This window comes from Arachis ipaensis, chromosome B1 (assembly GCF_059453495.1).
Source record: "Arachis ipaensis isolate K30076 ecotype BB chromosome B1, ASM5945349v1, whole genome shotgun sequence".
NCBI classification, from domain to species: Eukaryota; Viridiplantae; Streptophyta; class Magnoliopsida; order Fabales; family Fabaceae; genus Arachis; species Arachis ipaensis.
Window position 1 is genome coordinate 26,079,773 of NC_142436.1, and position 13,154 is coordinate 26,092,926.

The 13,154-nt window shown below is 38.5% G+C and overlaps 1 protein-coding gene across 1 annotated transcript; it reads right to left on the reverse strand.

The window, feature by feature from the left end:
* Positions 1-6,654: 6,654 nt before the first annotated feature.
* LOC107617345 (uncharacterized) lies at positions 6,655-7,926 on the reverse strand. Its single transcript, XM_016319096.3, has 2 exons — positions 7,809-7,926; positions 6,655-7,443 (listed from the first exon to the last, which is right to left on the reverse strand). Exons 1-2 carry the CDS (start codon positions 7,846-7,848, stop codon positions 7,004-7,006), a joined length of 480 nt encoding a protein of 159 aa, XP_016174582.1. The 5' UTR covers positions 7,849-7,926; the 3' UTR covers positions 6,655-7,003.
* Between the last annotated feature and the right edge of the window lie 5,228 nt (positions 7,927-13,154).

The following is a 13,154-nucleotide window of genomic DNA, read 5'->3' on the forward strand; positions in this document are numbered from 1 at the left end:
GCACGTTACCATACAGCACGTTCCTAGAGAACGAAACGCCAGGGCAGACCTGCTTTCCAAACTAGCAAGTACTAAACCTGGACACGGTAACAAGTCGCTAATCCAGGAAGTCGTCAAATCACCCTCCGTGTCAACAACCACCAACGCTCATCTGACATTCTCAAACCATGGATCTTGGACCTACCCTATCCTACAGTACCTCCTCGATGGAACACTACCGCCAGACCCCAAAGAGGGAAAGCGAATAACAAGGGAAGCCGCCAACTATACTATTGTCGCAGGACAACTCTACAAACGCGGATTCTCGCAACCCCTGCTCAAATGTGTTGAACCCGGGGACACGGAGTACATACTCTGTGAAATCCACGAAGGCTGCTGCGGCCACCATGTCGGAGGCAAAACGTTGGCCCAAAAGGTCATCAGGGCAGGCTACTTCTGGCCCGCAATCATCCGAGACTCCATACAAATAGTTAAAAACTGCGACAAATGCCAAAGGCACGCCAATATCCACTAAGCCGCCCCTCACCAGCTCAGCACCATATCGGCAGAACGGCCGTTCGACACCTGGGGTATCGACCTTGTCGGGCCCTTCCCTACGGCACCCGGCCAACTCAGATACCTCATCGTTGCCATAGACTACTACACTAAATGGATCGAAGCCGAACCCCTGTCCTCCATAACAGCAACCCAATGCCGAAAATTCCTCTGGTGACAGATCATCACCCGATTCGAGATCCCCGAGATCGTTATCTCGGACAACGGAACCCAATTTGCCGACAAAAAGTTCAGAGAATTTCTAGAAGGGCTACGTGTATCTCACCGCTTCAGCTCGGTAGAACACCCTCAGACAAACGGACAGGTGGAATTCACGAACAAAATAATCGTCAAAGGACTCAAAAAGCAGCTCAGCGAAGCCAAAGGACTATGGGTCGACGAACTCGGATCGGTCCTATGGTCATACCAAACCACACCTCAGACGACCACGGGAGAAACACCTTTCCGATTAACATACGGTGTGGAGGCGGTCATTCCGGTGGAGATCGGAGACCCAAGCCCCAGAAAAACGGTCGGAGGTAACGACGAAGAAGCAGAACGAGACCTCATTGACGAAACAAGAAGCATAGCCCATCTAAGAGAGCTAGCCCTAAAACAGAGAATCAGCCTAAGATACAACCACGGAGTCATCCAGCGAGAATTCGCAACTGACGACCTCATCTTACGACGAAACGATATCGGTCCCCCGACCCCAGGAGAAGGGAAACTCACTCCCAACTGGGAAGGACCATACAGGATCAAAGCGGTAATCGGAAAGGGAGCATATAAACTCGAACGGCTTAACGGCGTCGAAGTTCCGAGGACTTGGAACGCCGCCAATTTACGGCGATACTACACCTAGGCCAACCCAACTAAATCACCCCCCCTTTCCCTCACCTTTATTTATTTATGTATCTTCCCATTTTTCGACTCTTGAACTTTTACTTTCGCTTAAGTATCAAACTCGGGTACTCTTTCCCCCACTAATGGAAGGTTTTAACGAGGCCCAAACTTTAAATATTTCATCAAAAGGCTATTTCCACCCTTTTTTAACGTTTCAAATACAAAACAAAAACGCGGCCACGATTGAGGGACTGATCACCCCCCAGGCCCAACACACGGATATCCACAAAAACCCGACCAAACGACGGCCCGAGGAAACCAATAAAACGGAATAGCTTTAAACGGAATATATAAAAAGGCCCGAACGGCCGAAATAGTCATTAAACGAAAAACGAAATTATGAAGTCACGGTTACACGGCCCACGGCCAAACCAAAATTTCCGAAAAACAAATCAAGTCTAAACAAAAAATACAAAATTACAAAGATAAGAAAGCTACTCAAGGTCGACAATCTGGCGTCACGAACAGTCTTGAAGGCTCCCATTACGGACCCATCCACTCCCGGAGCCAGCACTAAAGCCTGAGCCCTCATTGTCTCCTCGGTAGCCGCAATCGCATCCTTCGCATCACCCAATAGCTCCGTCTTCTCCCGCTTCAAGGCAACAATCTCGGCCTTCAAAGTCTCCGACTCAGCGAGAAGCACGGCAGCTTGAGAACCCGCATCTGAATCCCGCTGCCGCTCCTCTGCCAATTGGGAAAGAAGCGAAGCCTCAACCTCGGCAAGTCGGAGAATCTCTGCCCCGGCTTCCTCAGAAGACTTCACTGCCCTCTCCTTCGCAGCCTCGGCAGCCTCAAGCTCCTCCTTCAACTTAGCCACCTCAGTCTAGGAGTGATGAAGCTTCTTATCCAACAAACCAACCTGAGCCATCACAGGCTCAGCCTTCCGAACAACAACGGCAGACCGAAGGAGGGCACGATACACCGACTTGGCCTGAAACGAAACATCACAGCCATCAAAAAATGGCTCCGTACCAGGCATCAAGTGTTGATCAATGAACCCCAGGGCATCAAAGCGTCGGTCCATCACGCTAGGCACAAGATCCTCTTCCTCAAAGGTCTCGCTGCTCGGCCCCTCATGCCTTTTTCTCTTCCGAGAAGCCTCAGCGGCCGTCACCACGACAACCTCAGGCGAGTTCGCAGGGCCAGGAGAAACCTGGGCATCGGCCCGCACACCCGAGGAAACCACCTCTTGAGAAACGGCCCGCGACCCCACGACGGGGTTAGAAACAGGAGTAGCCGGGGACGACGACCTCTCCTCCTGGGCCATCGCCGCCTTCAAACGTGCCAAGGATGTCAAGCCACCAGCCATCTCAACTGCAAGAAAACAAAAATCCCAAGTTACGAAAACGGGAAACAAAACATAAAAACCAAGAAAAAACAGACACACACCAACATACGACCGGCAAGCAACCGGATCACCCATCACGTCCTGAGGATTAAGAGGACGCTCTCCAAATAACTGCCACAGAACAAGAGCGATATCCCGCTCCTTCGGGGACAGGAACTCCTTCGAAACCCGAGTAAACACGGACGGACCCGCCTTAAAGTTCCAATAAGTGGGGAATCGACGTTCACCCTCCAACGTCAACCAAAAAGGATGATGCCCCCTCACGGGACGAACCTTAAAATAACCACTCTTAAAACCATGAAAGGAATCTTCATACAAACCGAAAACCCGACGATGGGGCTGAGCACTGAAAGACACATACCCTTTCTTGTGCTTTCCCTCCTTGGTCGGAAGGGTACACAAGAAAAGAAAAAGGAAAACGTTTACGGAAGCAGGGAGCTCCAAAAAATCACAGACAAGCTCAAAAGACCGTATCGCCGCCCAGCTATTCGGATGTAGCTGGGACGGTGCCACGGAGCACCGGCTCAATAACTGCTGAACAAAAGGGGAGAAGGGAAGCCGAACACCAAGCTGGGTAAACATCGCCTCATACACCCACATCCAATCCGGCACAGTCGGGGAGTTGAGATTGGTATAACAAACCCTCTCGTCAACCCCAGGAAGAGAAAGTTCATAGTGGCGTTCAGCATCGCCACCCCCACAGACAGCCCCTTCATCACGAAGCCTTTGGAGATCAGCCTCCGTCACCCGCGATGGCGTCCCCCAGACATCACTAGTGACCCAAGAGAAAAGACCGGGGACACCCCCCGCCGGGGCCACCGGAGCCCTCACACCCTCCATCCTTCGACGAGCCATACCTAAAATAGCGACGAGCACCACCGTCAGCCAAAATCCACGGCAGAAAACGGCGGATGAAACCAAAACAAACACCACCATACACCACCAATTATACGGTGGCACTCGCCCCCCTTATGGAACCCACTACCCCAACAAAGCTATCTTACACCATAAAACTACTCCCAATCCACACTTAGCAGAAATGAAACAAAGGCAGAAGAAGATAAGGCAGAAGAAACAAAAAAAACAGAGAAATATCAACCTGATAAATCAAAGGAAGTGAACCCAAAGGAAAAATGCCACAGAAGAAGACCAGTCGAAACCACAGAATGCGAAATGGAGAATGGAAAATGCTCTGATTGGAAAAAGAAGCAATAGAGAAATAAAGAAAAACGAGGGAACTGAAGAAGGAAAACCAAAACGGTTTTTGAAAAAAGTAAAACGACGAAAATACCCCCAGAAAGCAAAGCAAATGCAAGGGCAAAAAAGAAAAAACGCGGCTCGCAATAAATACCCCCATCGAAAAAAGTGACGCCTCGAAGAACGCAACGGGCGCGACTGATACGGAAGAGTCACGTCAGACCTAAACGGTCAGACGAATCTTCCACAACACGAAACCAAGACGCCGACCTCATCTCAAAGGAACCAGACGGGCACCCGAGAAAAAATTGAGCCCACAACGAAAACAAACGTCTCCCAGCGACAGACCGATCTCGCTCGCTCTCCCGCTGCGGGGGCAACTGTTACGGATCCGACCCACGGATCCTGCGCACGGAACGGTCCTCGTACCCGGTTACTCGGGAACGAACCGTTTCGACCTGAAGGCCCAGAACCGGCCCTTCAAAGCTCCTAACCAACTTTCAAATTCAAACACCTCTCTTATCTTAGCCAAACAAGATAAGATAAGATAACTATCATCGTCTATAAATAGAGGACCCAGGTCCCTCCAGATATTCATTCATTCCTCACACTTTCTACCTCTTAGATCCATTCTGACTTGAGCGTCGGAGTGTCTTTGCAGGTACCACCCCCCATTGCTCCAGGCAAGTGATCCGGCATCTGCCTCAACCCGCAAGTTCTCGATCCATCTCTCAATCTGTACCAGAGACATCTTGTACAGATTCTATTTGAGTATTTGACATCTTCAAAGAGTTATAGAAGAAGCAAGTCTAGCAAGAGTAGTAGCCTCAACGATTTGCAGCAAATATCCAGAAGTGTATTCTAAAATTGTATTGTTTGGATTTGTATCTGGTTGTAGAAAAATATATAGATGTAATTATTGTTGTCAAGAGATGAACTACAATAATTACAATGATAAATTTTAGTTGCAAATTTACTAATGATTTTGGTAAAAGAAACAAAATAAATGTTATATTTTGTTGTATGAAATTATATGAACTGGTAGTATGATATCTCAAATGCTATAATAACATTTTACTTCATAGTATTTACAACTTGCTGATGCATGAGCTAAAAGGTTGTAACTTGTAAGCTGATCACAATTATTCAGATTAACGGAAACATCCAACAGTTAGGACATGTTCGGTTTTGATGCGTAAAATTATAAATGATATTTATCTATAAAAATGTGCATCCTATATAACTTCAATGAAACACTTGATATTTATAAGGCAACTACTTAAATGATGGCAAAAACATCTTTTCATAAAAATGCTTTGTTTAAAAGTATGATTTATTTATTTAGCCACACTTTAAATAAAGACAACACTTTTATAAATATCAAAATCTAACTCTCCAATCCATCATTTAAAGGTCAAAAGAAAATATTTTTACATGAAGACAATAATAAAGTCTTCATTGTAGTATCCACCTATTTATAATAGGTAGTGGGGACAAGTGGAGTAAAAATAGGTGAATATTTTACTATAAATTCACTCGTTCTTTCGAGGAAAACGTTTGAGTAGGATAAGTTTTGTGAAAAAATAGATTAAGTGAAAAATGGTTAAGATGAGAGATTTGGAGTAAATAAATTTGTAAGAAAAATACTTTTATTAATGGCAAATAAATAATACAAGAACTAATGATGAAGAATAGAGGTGGAGAACAAGTATTGAGACCTCTACTAATATCATAAGAGGATGAATAAACTTTCTTAGAGTGGACAGAGGTTGATTAGTTTTGTTGTCGGGTGTTCTGGTAGAACGTAACACCCAAATGCTAATTTTGCTTGTAAAGTTGATGAATAAAATGAAGAACAATGAGAGAAATTTGAGGAGAGAAAAAGATAGGATTTTGAGCTTCTAAGTTTCAGAAAAAAAAAATCCTTTAAAGAGGTGGCTTGATGCCCTTTTATAGTGTAAAACTATTTTGAGGAGAGAATCCATTGTCCAATGATTACAATGTGATGTTTTGACCTACTCCTTTTGCTTCAAGACTTGTTACTAAATAAGGTAGTTGACAGAAAATATTTTTAGGTATTCCTATCATTTCAAGTCTTTTTAACTAAAAATAGAGGAAGTTAATTCTCACAAGTTAAACTAAAGTTCTTGGGTGTCCATGACAAGAAGGTGTCCAAATAAAAGGGATGCTCATGACATGTGGCATTAATGAAGGAACATCTAGTTTGATTTTCTTTTTAACTAGAGGATACTCTTTACGCTCTAAATCCAATCAATCCATTTCCACTCATTTAGTTCCCACTAAAAAAATTCAATTCTTCAAAGTATTTTTTTTAGATTCCATTCTTTTACCCAACACCTTTCAAAAAAATTTAACTCTTTTTTTATCATATTTTTGAGTCATTTTAAAATTATTTATATACAAAAAATTTATATTTTTGGTATACCGTCACCGTTCATAACAACCAAACCAAGTGTTCCTTTTTTCCATTTGGTTTAACCGTTTAAGTCATCCATACACGGTTAGTAATATTGCTTTACTATGAATTTGCGTACCGATTGCTTCTTCTTTACTCTACCAATTATACAATATTTACATTATGCAACGAGAATAGAAGTCACTGACTCACTGGTGAATCCAACAGCAGGAAAAAAAAAACTTTCCTAATCACGTTTTAGAATATTCGTTTTGCGTTTGCTTGTTATTATTTTAGAATAGATAAAAGCTTTACAAAAGCGGCAATTATCCATTTGATAATTCTATTGCATTCCAACTGCATGAACATTGTAAAGAATAAAACTTACAAACAAAAAGGTAAATTACAGGGTAAGACACGTTATTCATTATCAAAGAACAGAATGATTAGCCTTTTACACTTATACAAAGTCTATTTATTGAGATTATAAAACTGAAACCCTTTAATATGCAAAATCTATTTACTACCATGAACTGTTTTCCCAACATTTTGTTTTTCAGCCACACAAAAAGTTCATATTATCTAATTGTCAAGTTTCACTAGAGTCATTCCAAATCAAAGTCTTGTTCCTGAAGCTCAGCAATGACCTCATTCCTCATCCTCATCCACATTTTCAGAGCTTCTTGCTCAAACTTCTTATCCTGTAGCTGTTTCTGGTAATTCAATGCATCCTTATCAGTCTCAATAGTCCCTTTAGGACCAATGGTTGTTCCAATCATTCCACCCTTTGCAATGAACTCCTGCATTGCTTCCTCATCTCCGGGGTATGGGAACTGCCGGTACTCATACAAGTGGGCTAGTTCCCACTCTTCTTTTGGTCGCGGCTTCAATGTCCACCACCCCAGTGGTGATGTCTCGTTGTATAGCCACACTGCACCTGCAATTGCGTAGGTGCAAAGCAAAGCCTTACCGATTTGTTTCCAGAAGTAATAGTTCTCTTTTCCTAACCCAATTTTCTTTAGGAAGTTCTGAGCATAGTATAGACCTGCATTTAAAAACAGTAAAGAAACCCAATGTCCCGATCAAACTTCAATAAATAGATGAAATAAAGCTTCCTCCAGACTGATTCAAGTGGTTGGGTGAGTCATATAAATAATAAATTAAAAAACTAAATAATAAACTGATTTGGCTCAAACTAGATTAACTAGTCTTAAGTGCATTCTAGTTATTGGTGATGCAATTTGTAAACTAAAAGAAAATAACAAAAGCTCTAAGATACTTGTGTGAAACATTTCATCGAACAGCTTGTGTGCAAGGTTGGATACTATTATAAATGGTCAGCCGAAATTGAAATGGTACTAGAATACGTGAGATCCAATAATTCAATTTTTGTGTTGCTAGAAAAGCTACCTGTTTTGGGTTCCTGTGCCTGAAATCGCTTACGAACCATTTAGCTAGAAGCTAAGACTTCAACAAATGGGAATGAATAGCTGTTAATCGTGTCTCTGCCAAATGTGTTGTGAACGGGAGTTTGCAACTCTATAAAGTTAAGGAAACAATAATTAATTAAAAGAGTACACATACAAGTCTTTTTGGCTTATTATAAGTCTTATAAATTGGCACAAGTTCAACAAAACACACGCATTATACTCCCACGTTCAAGAGTAAATAAACGCACTTTATTCAACCATTTCCTGTTTCCAAAGCGCGTTACTCACCATACATTATGAACGACTCTTCTTCTTCTTCCTCCATGAAAACGAGTTTCTTACCATATTTGAAGATAATGGAACTTCAGAAATACACCCAAACGATTACAGAAATACACCCAAACGACACCAAAAGGATTACAAAACTATACCCAAAGGATTTAAGAAATACACCCAAAATTCGTTGAAGTACACCTTATGCATAATTCATTCTGAATTCTTTTTCTTTCTCCTCCTCATCTTTTGCTGCTTCTTCTTCTTCAAAAATGATTTCAGAGCTTGATGTCAAAAAACAATAGAAATCGAAAATAATGAAGAAAGAAAACAGAGAGAAAAGCACGTAAATGAAGAAGGAGAAAGAGATGGCAAGAAACGAAAGAAAAGAAGAAGAAGAGGAAGAAGAAGAAGAACGTGAAGTAAGAAGAAGAAGAAGAAAGGTGCAGTAACGGTTCGAAACGCGTTAATATAAATGACTTTAGGGGTGAGCATGGGTTGGTTTGGTTCGGGTTTATGGTAAAATTAGAATCGAACCGATCAAAATATAATTGGTTTGGTTTGGTTCGGATTTGTATTGTTTGATACATATACCCAAACCAAACCAAACCTATTAAGAATGGATTGGTTCGGTTCGGATAATTGGGTACCCAATGACTTTGAAATTCATAAAAAAAACCAAATTTTTATCTTAAAAATTCAACAAGTACAATAAACATGTAACATCAATAGAAATAATCCAAACATGTTAAATACCAAATACATTAAAAACTAAACTCATTAAAATCCATACATATTAATAGTGATTATTTTTGTCTAATGAAAAAGTCATATATATTTTTTATTTTTTTATTTAATTAATATATGATCGGATTCGCGGGTTGGTTCGGGTTCCGCACTCCAGAACCGATATCCGAACCAATCACTAACAAAGATCATCAGTTTGGTTTGGGTTGGACCCGATTACCCATTGGTTCCAAAACCAATTTAATTGGTTCGGGTACCCGCTACCCGTGCTCACCCCTAAATGAGTTGTAAAGATTTGTATAAAAAAACATTTGTATGTGAAGAATTATTCTAACTAAAATTTACTAATTAAAAAGTAATAATTACATCATTTATTTATATTTTAATTAAAAAGTTAAAAAATTTTGTTGTTCTAATTATGAGCTACCTAACATAATATTAAAATTTAATAATATGTAGTATTAGTAAATTAAATGTTAAATAAAGATAATTGAATTGTTTTCCTTAATACTTGATGATTAAATTGATTTAACAATGGGATCAAATTGATTGAAACAACTTTATTCTCATATTAGCGTGCCTTATAAAATGGATTAGTCACTGATAGAGAAATAAATAGCCTTAATATTGTTAAGATTCTAACATGTTAAATTGAAGTGAAATATATGGTTGTTCCGTATTTTTATATGTATCACTATCAAAAGTGCTGTGTAAAAAGAAAAAAATTAAATCTTATAATGAATTTTTGTATAAATGTATATGTGTTTAACTGTATATTATTAGTCTAATTACAATACTAATAAATTTAATTATGAATAAATATAATTAGTTTTGTATCAAAAAAATAATTTTTTTATAACAAAAATACCAAAAATATAATTTTATTCTTATAGAAATGACAGTTTTTTACCTTTCATGAGTACAAAATTATATTCGTTTGTTTATTTATGGATAGATTTATCGATATTCTAAATTTTTATGAGTAAAAATAATAATCTGCTATTAAAATATACTATATTGTTAAGGAAGACAAATGATCAATTTACACTTGAAATGCACATATACATACACCTTTGTATCTATACACCTTATAATTCATAATGCCAAAACTATCCCTATATATACACCCTGGCGGATCTTTATATGTCCCAATTTTTTTATTAAAATTATTAGTAATTTTTTGCAAAGCTGGTGCATTTCAGGTAAAGTAAAAAGTGCAGTACTCTTTAAAAGTCAATATATTATTAAAAATTATGAGGTAAATTAAATTTATTTATTACTGTTATTATTTTTTCTTTTTTTTGTTATGGGCTGAATAAACAAATTGGATACTGACAAAAAAAACTAATTCTCTCGTTTAACACATTAGGACTTTTACATTACAAAAATATGTAGGAAAACTTGATCGAATTCTTCCATTACTTTGTTATTGTCGATGCGATGTCTTTTAAGCATCTTCATTTCTGGCGGTGCTTCCACTATCGTTCTGGTTAGCCATAGATTTTGACGCTCTTGAACCCACTCTTTTCTACCTCTGCCATGAATCTCCAAACACAAAATCGACTCTGTAGGAGAAATTCGGTCTCTATGAAGGCGCCATAATTCTCAGATGACGACGCAGTCAAAGCACAAAATATATGGCAGTTACAACAAGTCCATTATCTTTTATTTCAAATTATCCTAACGTGTACGTAATAGAATGAAAAATTAAAATACAATTATATTTAAATAATTATTTGTATTACTTTTTTATTAGTTTATTCAAAAAATAATTAAACTTTAAAGCTAATTGGTATAAAATATTACAGATATAAAACTAAGATAAATTTTTATTTGTATAAGAATGAGCCTAATAAATAATTAGTCTATTTAATATATAATTAAGATTTAAGAGTATTTCTTTCTTTGCCAACAAAGTATAATTTAAATGATATAATCTTCTCAAATTCACCTAAAAAGTCGCGAATTTGAGTCTTTCTGTAACACCCTACCACACTAAGCTTTACGCTTAAGCCGTAAAACAGAGGTGGTGTGGTATTACGACCTCTAAAATAGAATGAGTACATATAATAGCAGAAGAATTATAATATGCTAGGAGCCTTGAAGAATAGGAGAAATAAAATTCGCAAGATAAAAGCGCAACGCTCAAGGAACGAGTTAACTTGCGTGCTAAGAAAACTGTAACTGTCAAACATAAGATAACGGAAGTAGGAATAGAGTGCCAAAGATACAAAATAACAAGCTCCTGACTCAGCCTGCGAAGTCAAGACTGGCCGGAGAATATTTACACATATATACATACATATCCAAAACCCAAAAGTACATATACACAATCCTGCCTCTCCATAAACCTCTAAGAGGATCAAAAAGAATAAGTCATGCGGAGAGAAAGCTAAGTACATATATATACATCATAGCATAACAAAATATCCCAGTAACCACTCCGCTTCAAGAGTCCAGAAGCCTAACGAGATGCCTCTCGACCTGCATCTGAAAAATAACAACATAGTATGGAATGAGAACCGGAGGTTCTCAGTATGGTAAAGGTGCCACACACATAATATATAAGGTCCTGGGAATGCCGGAGGCAATCCTAGAACACCGACACTCAGATTATAGAGCTTAAAGTATTAAACAGAAGCCATAAAGGGTGGTTCACTAAGGATATTTAGACCTAACTTAACTTAACCGTAATTCTAAATCCCATTTTTGCCATTCCTCCATACCTCCAACTCCATCATGCATTTCACAGACAGATAGACAGATAAAGGCAAACACAAGAAGGTTACAACTATTGCAGGTAGCAAATACACATTTAGCATGACAAATACAGATAGGCACACCCAATTAGAGCACAAGCAAGTAATTCAAGTAATATGCATATGATGCATGCCTGTCCTATGGCTGATGAGGCTCATCTGTCGGTTATCCAGCCAACCCGACAAGTCTGAATTGTCCTTAGACTGTCCCCCGACGTGCATCCCCAAGAGTCTATGCATAGATTTTTCTCAAATAATCAATATTGCTCAATGGGGGTAACATTCCCGGGAATTTATATAGTGCCCGGTCACACTTACGTCGTAGGGTCAACAGAGTATCGAGTTTTCAACCTGGTACACGTGGTGGCAAGCCACGGCACTTAATCCAGGGAATCTCGTATCTCAGATTATTCAAATTCATAAGCCATATAAATAATTCAATTATAATTCATCAACATCCACATCATTCTCAATTGCATCTCATTCATCATCATACATTAAACATATTCAATCCTTATCCTTCATTATATCACCTCCCATTCCATCCATCAATAGTTTCAATTCAAAACATAATTCATTCTTTTCTAAGAATCAAACTTCAAACTTAAAACATACTCACTATCTTAATAACTCAAAATCAAACCATATAACCTTTAAATCTAAATCTCTTTTAAATAATCATCTAAATAAAATCTCTAATTTTTTATAAAATTTCGGCAGCATCTCCTCTAAAACTCGGACTTTGCCACCCTTTTCGGGTCCAAACCTGCTTTCTTTTCAATTCAACATACCCTTCCTCATCATCATAATAGTCACCACAATAAATCTACTTCAGATTAACAATTATATTCATACAATATTCAAATCTAACAACCAAAATTCAACTAAGAATCATAGTTCACTAATCCTAGGCTTCTAACACAAAATATGTCAAATCAATAATTCACCAAATCATTAGCACTAAACCAACCATGTTCATCAACAATAACATTCACCATCCAAGATTAATAACTAATTATCCAATAAACTTCAACCAAATATATTCATCGACAAATTACTAAACATTAAACATACACCTGCATTCCAACTTATCCAATGGCCGTCTAGCCTAAGTTTTCACAGAACATTATATATTAAATGCAAGAAACCTAAACCATACCTTAGCCGATTTCCACGTAACGACCAAAGCTATTTATTCAAAACCAAGACAACCCCTCAAAACTCAACTAATCCGCTTTCTCCAAGTTCCAGTATTCACAATTTCAAGCTCCAATTATTTATTCACAACCTAATACACATTTATAACACATATATACCCAATTTAATACTCAAAGCTCAAATTCAGTAAAATTAAAATAGAATTATGGTATCCTCACCTTATCCAAGCTTCACATAAGCAAGAGTAAACGTTTTCCTCAAGTTAATTGGATCCTAAAACATCAGAAATCAAAGGAATTCAACATCTCTTCCAATTATTTGAAAATTGGGGGAAAAGAATGGCTGGAAGTGATTAGTGGCTTACCAAAGAAATTGTTCCGGTAGAAATG

What these genes read in the sequence shown, in the direction of transcription:
- LOC107617345 (XM_016319096.3), bottom strand. Translation starts at nt 7,848, where the DNA reads ATGGTTCGTAAGCGATTTCAGGCACAGGAACCCAAAACAG. An exon ending in GGCACAGGAACCCAAAACAG is followed by an intron (nt 7,444 to 7,808) that starts GTAGCTTTTCTA and finishes TTTTAAATGCAG; the next exon opens with GTCTATACTATGCTCAGAAC.